The sequence below is a fragment of the Poecilia formosa genome, unplaced genomic scaffold (genome assembly GCF_000485575.1).
Source record: "Poecilia formosa unplaced genomic scaffold, Poecilia_formosa-5.1.2 Scaffold40, whole genome shotgun sequence".
In the NCBI taxonomy this organism is placed as follows: domain Eukaryota; kingdom Metazoa; phylum Chordata; class Actinopteri; order Cyprinodontiformes; family Poeciliidae; genus Poecilia; species Poecilia formosa.
This window is the reverse complement of record NW_006799979.1, coordinates 583,859-594,121: the sequence shown is the minus strand read 5'-3', so window position 1 is coordinate 594,121 and position 10,263 is coordinate 583,859. Positions and strand designations below refer to the sequence as shown.

Sequence of the window (10,263 nt, the reverse complement as noted above, 5' to 3'; positions counted from 1 at the left end):
TATTCTGCTGTAGGAAGTGAACATCCCACATGTAGATGGCCAGTTGTGTCCTGTCATGTTTTATCTACACCACTGATACATGATGCTGCAATCGTCACTATTCAGCCAGTTCAGCCAAAAATGAGACACCAAGTTTTAGAAATCACAAACTTTGATTTACACGGTGTATACAGAATAACTGTATACACCTTGTGTTCTGCTAAAAACATTCATTCACAGAAATAAACCACCTTTATTGTTTTTGATATTTATTTACATAATTCATATTTCCAGAGACCAACACTGTTCATCAAAACATATGATGTATGTGTTGGCTTCCCATCCCAAACCCCAGTCCGTGAACTCATCGCAGTTACAGAAAAGGAGGAGAGGACGGCATGTAGCAGCCAATCGGATTTCAGAATCTCTCTGCAGTCCTGCTGGCCACCGCTCTGATGTTGCCGTAAACCTTTGAAGGTGGACTTCCTGTTGAGAGGTGGGGGCCAGGGGGAGGTTTTAAAGGTCATTTCCAGCATTTAGAGTTTTGATCTAAATGTTAAATGATTGGCTGCTTACCTAAAATCAGGTTACATATTGCTGTTCGGGCCATTTTGATATTCTGAAAAGAACCTAAAATGTGGATTTTCCTGTTGAGACACATTTAGAAAAAAAACTCTAAATACACGCATATTGGGGGAAAAACAAAATCACAAAGGTTTAACTGTGATGGGCGAATCACGACTTGGATCACATACGTCTCTGCCAGAACGATGCGAGTCTTTGTCACATTCTCTATGGTGAATTTCGTTTTTCCTCCCTTCCCTGCTATTCTTCCAATGGCCCTGGATAAGTGGTCGCCTTTCAAAGGTTTTACTGTGAAAAAAAGAAAAGTAAAACAACAAAAAGGTCAATCTTTTGCAAAGAAAAAAGGAGAACAAACAAGTGCAGAGTAGGAGAGCAGACAGAAGGCCTAGGGTTTTGCAATCTCACCGTCTGTGACATCAAAGCTTTCAAGGAAAAGCTCGTCTAATCTGATGAGCGCCATGGCATCCTGGGAAGAGGAAGGGCGACTATTACATCACTGGCAGGAATCCAGCGAGTTCAACATCAACAACTCCATGGAGTCCTACAAACTTGAAATCACAACTTTCAAAGGTTTCGATTTCCCTAAAGGGATGATCATCGGCTAAACTCCAGCTAATCAATACTGAGGTTGTTCATCAGGGAGCATTTCTTGCACTCACCTCAACCTGGAAGCCTAGGATGAACGCTTTGACGAAATCTGCCGCTTTCGTGAGGGCGCTGATTTCCTGCGTCTCTTTGCACGTCTGAAAAGTAAAACACACGAAACAGACGAGGCTGTAAGCACTACGAAAAAAATAAATAAATAAAGGCCTTAAGAATAGTAACATTACTTCAAATCAGTGCTACCAACATGTCTGAACTTACTTTGATTTCTACGTTCCTGGTCTTGAGGTTAAATCGCACTTGAAGCTGCAGGTTCTCTACGATGGGAGTGAAAATCTTTAGCCAGTTTTCCTTCAGCGGGGTGTATCTGTGAGCTGGAACGGGGATCTTACGCATCTCATCTGGTCCCTGAATCACACACAGGAACATTATATCCAAATAATGTCACCTTAAAATGTAAGTAAAAATCTGTACTAAGTATATCTATACATTCATTAACTTTCAAACATAATCGTTCTTATCTCAGGACACACATAGATTTATGGATTCTTAATCACTATTATTTAAGTAAACATATGCCATACGTCGTTTTATTTGCATACATTGTCAAAGTAGTTTGACTTGAGACACAAAATGGCAAAATTATGTTTGGTTACCAGGTTGAAAGAGAATAATATGTTGGAGTAAAAATAAGATAAATGATAAATAAATTAAAAATATATATTAAAGAGATAATTATGAATCACAGAAAAGCATTTCAGCAACGCCAAAATGGAAGACACCATAAAATAACTCATAGTGTCATGATATGAGCTACATTTATTAGAATAGTAAATAAAATCCTGCAATAACTAGCATAACTATATTATGTCTATATAGGTATATATGGATATATGGTAAGACTGTTACCATACGTATTTAGATACAGTTTTAGTGTTTTGTTTATTTGTCACCGTTTTGCTGTTGATGCATCATTTTGAATTGCTTATTTAAATATTTCATTGTTTTAATGTATCGGTTCTGTTAGAGACGTCATCACCCAAAGGAAGTCATTAGCGATAGATAAATCGTTCGTAGTTTCTCCCATAGGTCTGAAGAACGATGTGCGCATGCGCAAGTTTTAAAGGGGAAGCACTCAAACCAACTTGTTAAAGTGCTGAAAACACAACAGTGCCTAAAAATATACCCCTTTTTTAACATACATATGATGGAAGCAAATAGAGGTAATTACCCGTAATTTGTCTCCGGAGATCGGTGGAAACTGCGGCCGTTTAATGGCCACGCTCTCCTCTGTGTCCATGTCCACTCCGTCTTGCTCACGTTTACGTTTCTGGTTCTTCTTTTTAGACTTCACCTTCGTAAACGCCTCTGCGCCATCTTTACTCTCCCCAGTCACTTCAGCGGCTACAGTAGGAGTTTTTTCGATGTCCATTTCCACAGAAGGTGTTTTAAAGTTCAGTTTTGCTTAGAAAACTGAGGCAGACTGTGGCCACAGAGGCATGAGGTGCGATGGAAAGGACCCAAACAGCCGCGTCATCAATGCCTATAGAGTTAAGAAATTCTTGTACACGTTTAGGATTTAAAATAAAACTCAGAATGTGTCACTATAATTCAGTCTCATTTATCAATGCCTATTAGCCGAATTATGTATGCCCGTAAGCAGACGATATTTACTTAACATATAAATTTATAGTCAGGCATATCTCCAGACAGCAATGAGCTCTGTGGGAGGATCCTCGCTTTATTTTGTTTTGGCGTGGAGATATCCGTTTTTCAATAGATTCTCGACCCTTTTATAAAGTATTTTAAAAGATGTCCTCGCCCCTGTCGAAGCCTCAGATCATCGCACACATTCAGAAGAGTCTGAACTACACGGTGTTCGACAGCAAATGGATTCCGTGCAGCGCCAAGTTTGTCTGCTTGGGGAACTTTGCCAGAGGAACAGGGGTGCTCCAAATTTATGAAGTTCAACACGGAGAGGCTCAGCTCATAAAAGAGGTAGTATCATCCCTCATATTGGGCCTTTTTGGTTTTTAAAAACGGGCTATCCAAGCGATTTCAAGCGAGGGTTCTAGAACTCTCTTGCTCGCTTGTAACCATGGTTACAGTCAGCCAGGCAGTTTGTAGACAGGTGGACAGTTCATTGCAGAAACCAGGTGACACAGTGTGACTTCTATGTACTGCAATAAGGAGATAATAATAACTTAGTTACGTAATTAATTATCTTTGGTTGTTAACATGCACATAATCAAGGTCAGGTGAACTTATAGTGTGTTGCTGAACTATTCCTATGCCTTGAATTTTTCCTCATATTTTATCATGTTAGCAAACTTCGTTGTGTTTTATTGGGATTTTTAGTGATAGATCACAAATTCTTGAACTACACTGCGGGTCTGGTACTATGTTTGTTGATTAGAAAGTGAACGCCGCCTCTGGTAATTTTCCCTGAATTGTACCTGCCCAAGAAAATATTCCCAATGCATGATGCTGCCACCACCATGCATTAGCATGGGGATGGTGGTCACTACCCATAGCATTTTTAGTTTGGGTCGAGAAGTTACAGTTTGATCTTGTCATGGCCAGATCACCAGCTGTCTTCCACATGTTTTCTATGCCCTTCATGGCCTTGAATATTAATGATAATAATAAAAAAAAACAGCTCGAGATGAATGCATATTTTTCCAAGGCGCTGTACATTTGATTTGAATCTATTTGTCCCTTTGTTGGAGTTGAAGCATCTCTTTACGCCCCCATGTTTCAGGTGGAGAAAGCTAAACCCATAAAATGTGGGACGTTTGGGGCCTCGTCTCTTCAACAAAGGCACATAGCAACCGGAGATTTTGATGGGAATCTTCACATATGGTACTACAACTGTCTATTTACACCAAACTGTAGGTTCACTTACAATTGTGTACTTTTGCTGTTAATTGGAAAGATGAGCAGCAGAAGTAAAAGTGTCAGCGTACGCAGTCTACTTTGTCTCTGTCATCCACAGGAATCTGGAAGCGCCCGATGTGCCGGTGTACACCACAAAGGCCCACAAAGAGATCGTGAACAGCATCGATGGGGTTGGTGGCCTTGGAATTGGTGACGGTGCTCCTGAGATCGTCACAGGAAGTAGAGACGGTAAGAACAGAAAAGCTTGATGCCTTTCTTATTATACAAAATGTTTTAATCGCACCGAAATGGAGAAAATTACAAAACGAGACACAAATCTTTTCTTTTTGTTTGTTTGGGTGGGGGGGTTTTGGCTGGGTTTTGCAGGGACAGTAAAGGTGTGGGATCCCAGGCAGAAGGATTTACCTGTGGCCAACATGGAGCCTGTGGAAGGAGAGACCAAGAGGGACTGCTGGACTGTTGCCTTTGGTAACTAAATTATTACATAGAGTCAAAATACAGATATCATTTGTAAGATTTTCATTTGTCTTTTCTGGACCTTTTCCTCAAAAGAAAATCATCAGAACTACAGTACTTTGAAAAAGTATTCATTTTGTCACGTTATAGCCATACACTTCAATATATTGTATAGGGAATTTACATCCAAAGTAGACTAATGCATAGTTGTGAAGAGGAATGAAAAGTTGAAATGTCGTCTTGCTTGTTTTTAAAAATAACAATCAGAAAGCTGTGGCAAGTATCTATATTTACTCAGACCCACTAAAGAAGAACGTAGTCCAACCAAGTGTAATCAGAAATCACCTACACTTTTCAGATTTACAACAAAACGCTGCTTTGTGTTGCTCCATTTCATACAATTGTTTGTTGTGATTTCACAAAACAGTTCAAGATGTTATGAGTGCTTTTGAAACCCATTGCTTAATTTACTAGTTTTTGTAAAACAGTTAAATATGCCTAATAGTTTGTGTTTTGCGCAAAACAAATTTACCACCATTTCTGTCTTTTTTTTTTTGCATAAAAAGCCTCTTGAAATTCAGCAGCAGATAAAACGTCAGGAGAATATTAGTAATATATGAAACCATGTTGGATCTTTTATCTTTATTTTCAACAATCTTCTGGAAATTTTAGATATATCTAGTGTAGGGATGGACGACATGGACTTAAAGTTTGATCACGGTATTTTGTGGTAGTGTAATAATGATAAAAGTGACGGTATAAGCTAGTTATTACATCCTTTTTTCTAGGTAACCATATGGCTGAACAAAAATACAGCTCTTGGAAAACATTCCTATCTTCAGGACACTGATTACATAAAGAAGTGTAATTTGTATAATTGAACTTCAAATCATAACTGCATTTAATCTTATGTTTCAAATTTATTGATGCTTTCACTGAACAAGTATTGGAGAAAACATTAAACCTAACAATCAGCACAATGTGGACAGTTTTTTGGGGGGGACTTTTAAACATCATTAAATGGACAATTATCGCTTATCGTTTATCACAATAAACGATAAACGATACAATGAATGCTCACCCCTAATCTAGTGTAACGTTTTTCAGGTAATGCCTTCAACGATCAGGACCGATGTGTGTGTGCCGGCTACGACAACGGCGACATTAAACTCTTCGACCTGCGGAACATGTCTCTACGATGGGAAACCAACATTAAAAACGGGGTGAGGTGAAAACACGCGTCCAAATCCCTTATGAGGAATTATGGTGGATAGATTTTTATTTTTTTTTTTTAAGTTCTTAACTTAAAAAAGAAAAATTTAGGACGACGGGCCGAACTCTCCTATCAGGTGTGATGATGAATATAAATGACTGCGCTGCTTTGATTGCTCAGCTGCTTCCATTATTCACTCCCTCTCGAATCTAGATGCGCCGATGATTGCTCTCCTGGCGTGGAGCCAGCTACATTTTTCTTTTTCCTCTCCCACTCTGAGCAGGTATGCTGTGTGGAGTTTGACAGGAAGGACATCAACATGAACAAACTGGTGGCCACCTCGCTGGAAGGAAAATTCCACGTCTTCGACACGAGGACTCAGCACCCCACCAAGGGCTTCGCCTCCGTTTCCGAAAAGGTGGTTACAGAGGGCGGAGCGGGAGACATCTGGGAAGGAGGGAATATTAAAAAAAAAAAAAAAGAAAAAATTCAAAAGATTATTGTTCTTCTTATTATCCCTTCAGTTGGAAAGGTGAACTAGGGCTGCGTGTCGATTTGAGCATTTTCACAGCTGGAAGCGTTTTTTTTGGGGTCGTGTTTGTCTAACTTCCTCTGCGGCTTTTTTGTCGTGGGCCAAAGTAGACACAGGGCTGGAGAAGAGCGGTGGCCTTTTTGGTTGGGAAATGTGGGGGTGGGGGGAATAAACTCGGCGTACAGCACATCTTAACGGAGCTGGAAGCGTCGGCAGCCTGAGCTCTGGGAATATTTCCCAAAGGTGTAGCAGAATGTCTGGAGGCATGAGGTTCCAACTTTTTGGACAACTTGGCCCTGTCACGATTGCAAATCCTGCTGGACGATAAAATCTCCCAGTAATTGTTACAAAAAACAGTAATATTATTGTTTTTAAGACTATTTTCAAGTAATATACTGTTAATAAAATAATAATGCAAGTTCACCCTCTCAAGACCAATACATTTTAATTTTGTAAAACATATTCCAGTATTCTAATGGAATATACCTTAATTATACAAAATAAAACACAGCCAACAAAAACAATGAATACAATGGAAATACATTTTAAAAAATACACGCAACTGAAACCATAAGCGAAATGGGTTACGATGTCTCCATCAACAAAATTGTCCTTCAAAAAATGTGAATAGCCAGAATGGAAATTATTGAGCTCATTTTAATTTTTCATGCGATTAATTAATGAATTGCTTACTGCGACAGGCGTAGGTAGAAGAAAAGATCTGCAAACCAAAAACTAGAGTCAGACATGAGAAAATTGGATCATTATACATATATATATATTTTTTTTTTTAAAAGTCCAAAGATATTTGAAATTCAACACATCTTATTTTAGTTTAAACTGTTTCATCCAATGTGATAAATCATCATCACCAGCATGATTTCTGTGTTTGATCCAGAAATTTTCAACAAATTTTTAAAGCTTTTTCTTCTGTTTTTTTTCTTCTTATTTTCCTTTAGGCTCACAAAGCAACCATCTGGCAGGTGAGGCATTTGCCCCAGAACAGAGACATCTTTATGACTGCAGGGGGAGCAGGAAACCTACATCTGTGGAAGTAGTGAGTAATCGGACATGAATCACTTTGAGCTGCAGAACCTGTTTTTTTTGTTTTGTTTTGTTTGTTTTTAACGTTTTCACTTCTGCTGTTCTGAAAGTTTTTACACGTCTGAGCAAAAGTAGTCACACCCTGTTAACTTTCTCACATCAGAGCGACAAACTCCAATGTACTGATGCGCTACGTTAACACTGAATGTTCTAAAGTGGAATGAAAACGATGCATCATTTCACATTTTTTTCCCAAATTAGAATCTGAAAAGTGCGGCATACATAATAGGGTTTTTGAAGATAATTTTTTTTTTTCAAAATCTGGATTCTTTTTTTCTTTTTTCCCCACCAAAGCACTCCTTTCGTTTCCATAGTGATGATGCCATCAAGCCTCGAGCCACCATCTTGTTTGCCAAGTGTCTTTTACAGCTTTTGAACTTTGAATTCAGGTCAACTCTACAACAGAGTTATCAGGGTCAGGCTACTGTTTTTTTTTTAATTATGAGAATAAAGTGGTAATGTTAGGAAAATAAAGTAAAACATTTCTGAGAACTCCCAACACAAAAAAATCTTAAAACGAGGAACGGTGAACATCTTCTAAAGTTCCACTTCGGTATCGGTTTTGCAAATAGGATACTCTTATCTTTTATTATCAGTAGCAGGAGTTTGAAATTATTGTTTATTTCGAGAGAAAAAAAAAATAGACTGAGCTTCTCACGTCAGATCATGATAACTGCAGAAGCTTTTCTCTCATTAAAAACTTTATTCCCATAGTTTTCAAATGTTCTTCTGGTAAAATTGTGTCTTTATTCTGTTAACGTTATGACTGTATTCTTGTGATTAAACAAACATTCTTGTAGCCTTGGTGGCCCTGACACTCCGTCGTAAAGCTCGGAGAAGTAAAAATAAAAAAGTTTTATCTTTTTACTTAGTAGTAAACGCTTTTTTCCCCCAAATCCCATCTCCAGTGAGTACCCCGCACAGAGAAGCAAGAAGGACTCTGACGGAGCGGATGTGGGCGTCGCCGGGTCGATCAACCTCCTGCAGAACGCCACTCTGTCCACTCAGCCAATCGCCAGCCTGGACTGGAGCCCCGACAAGCAGGGCCTCTGCGTGTGTTCGGGTTTCGACCAGACCGTCCGCGTGCTCATCGTCACCAAACTCAACGTGGCGTAACGGAAGCTGCCGGGAAGACCAAGAAGGAGCGTTTCTATCCATCCGCCGGTTTGGGAATCGGATTCGTTTAGATGCGCAGACAAATATCTGAATTCAAATACAGGGTGAAGAAATTACTTATACACCTGCATGTCAAGGTGCAGATTTATTCTCGCTAAAATTCCCGTCTTTCATGTACATTTTGTTAGGTCTGTGTTCTAACATGACTTTTTTTTTTTTTTAACAATGAAAACTGTTTCTAGATTAAAAGTGTTCTTTAAAAAAAGAAGAGAGAGATTTACCTATATCCTCTGTGCTACGTGACAAAAATATGACATCTCAGTTAAATAAAAACATCTTCATCAACACAAAGAACAAGACAGCCTGAGAGGGAAAGGGAAACGCAGCTCAGATCCAGCATTTGAATCTGAAGAAGTCCTGCAGATCCGGGTCGTCCTCCTGTCTGTTGTTGATTTTCGCGTAGATGCTCTTCAGCAGCGACGTCTTTGACTTCTCGTCCAGAATGTCGATGTACTTTTCTATGACGCCTGTGAACAGAGCCGCAGATGTCACTTCAGAAGTCGACGTTTGCACACAGATGCGTTCCGTTTGACATTTGAGTTTAAAATGCCTCCGTATTTTACTCAGATTTAATGAGGAAACCAACACAAGCATTGCTGTCTAAGAAGATACACTGAGGTCAAAATGTAAAAAAAAAATGCTACAGGATTATGAATATTTCTGCTAGTCTCTGTACATCATCTACAATTTCTTCAGCTTTCTTCCAGGCCTGACTAACAGACCTAGCGGTCTGGACCTACTTAGCCCCATGACTTTGCCGTATGCGACCAGGCTGGGGCCCAGCTGTGGGTGGTCGAACAGCTGCTGTGACATCAGCAGGCGGACGATCTCCCCGGTGATGAAGGCGTCGTCGAAGCTCTGCTCGGCCACGTCCTTCAGAGGGAAACCGCAGTACACGTCCAGCGCAGCCTCCGGGTCCGAGGGCTCCACCAGCTTCACGAGCTCAATGTACGCATCGTGGATCTGTCGTCCAAAATATCAGCTTAGACTTGTGGGTTAGAAATAACATTGTGTTGGGGTTAGGATCTAATTTTAAAACTGGGCTTATAATCTCCCTTTTTGACAAACCCTATAGACTGGTTTATGTTGTCCTGAATTGTCTTTAATTCTGCCTTAGGTGTTTGGGTTTTTTTTGTTTACTGCCTTCTTCTCATGTGTCCTTGCTTCATTTCCTTTCCTTTATCATTATATTCCCACTTGACTCCTTTCTTCCTTCTTTCCTTCCATAAAGTTTTTGATTTTATAATTTCTACAGTTAAATCTTTCCCACTGCTGCCTGGTTTTTAATATTCTTTCTTTACAAAATGAATTTAAACGACCCAGATCTCTGTGAGGTTGAGTCGGGGGGTGGGGGGGTGGAGGTCTGACATTTCTACATCCAACGTGTGTGTGTAGGAACCCTGACACCGGAATGACACCATAGGGCGGGGATGTAATCTTATCTTGAAACCAGTACAAGCTGCACTGCGAAAGCTTAGAGGGAATGCCCAAAACAAACACTTCAGATAACAACTGACCCCCGGCGCCATGGCGATGACCTCTTTGTAGAAGTGCTTCGCCTGATCCTGGGTGTCTGCAGAGCGTGAGAAGGCCCGAGCCAGACCGAGCCGCGATACATGAGACCTGGGGTTCAATGGGCCCGACGCGCTGGCTGTGTTTTCTACTGGAGGGACTACACACATAATGACACTGAGTTACAGATTAGGTTTCACTGGGA

At 40.1% G+C, this 10,263-nt stretch overlaps 3 protein-coding genes across 3 annotated transcripts in view; 1 reads left to right on the top strand and 2 right to left on the bottom strand.

Moving 5' to 3' along the window:
* Nucleotides 1-215: 215 nt before the first annotated feature.
* pno1 (partner of NOB1 homolog) lies at nucleotides 216-2,687 on the bottom strand. Its single transcript, XM_007551090.2, has 7 exons — nucleotides 2,399-2,687; nucleotides 1,429-1,575; nucleotides 1,224-1,307; nucleotides 970-1,030; nucleotides 735-852; nucleotides 556-626; nucleotides 216-465 (listed from the first exon to the last, which is right to left on the bottom strand). The coding sequence occupies exons 1-7, from the start codon at nucleotides 2,597-2,599 to the stop codon at nucleotides 398-400; spliced, it is 750 nt and encodes a 249-aa protein (XP_007551152.1). The 5' UTR covers nucleotides 2,600-2,687; the 3' UTR covers nucleotides 216-397.
* Nucleotides 2,688-2,883: 196 nt separating this feature from the next.
* On the top strand, nucleotides 2,884-8,751 carry dnaaf10 (dynein axonemal assembly factor 10). Its single transcript, XM_007551091.2, has 8 exons — nucleotides 2,884-3,165; nucleotides 3,929-4,029; nucleotides 4,163-4,293; nucleotides 4,432-4,533; nucleotides 5,629-5,744; nucleotides 6,018-6,152; nucleotides 7,226-7,323; nucleotides 8,279-8,751. Exons 1-8 carry the CDS (start codon nucleotides 2,980-2,982, stop codon nucleotides 8,484-8,486), a joined length of 1,077 nt encoding a protein of 358 aa, XP_007551153.1. The 5' UTR covers nucleotides 2,884-2,979; the 3' UTR covers nucleotides 8,487-8,751.
* Nucleotides 8,619-10,263, bottom strand: part of LOC107836129 (uncharacterized) — an 11,293-nt gene continuing 9,648 nt past the window's right edge. The window contains exons 11-13 of the mRNA XM_016671033.1: nucleotides 10,064-10,218; nucleotides 9,287-9,509; nucleotides 8,619-9,013 (exon numbers count right to left, since the gene is read on the bottom strand). Of these exons, the coding sequence (XP_016526519.1) occupies nucleotides 8,874-9,013; nucleotides 9,287-9,509; nucleotides 10,064-10,218 (518 nt within the window). The 3' untranslated portion in view covers nucleotides 8,619-8,873. The remainder of the gene's footprint in view (nucleotides 9,014-9,286; nucleotides 9,510-10,063; nucleotides 10,219-10,263) is intronic.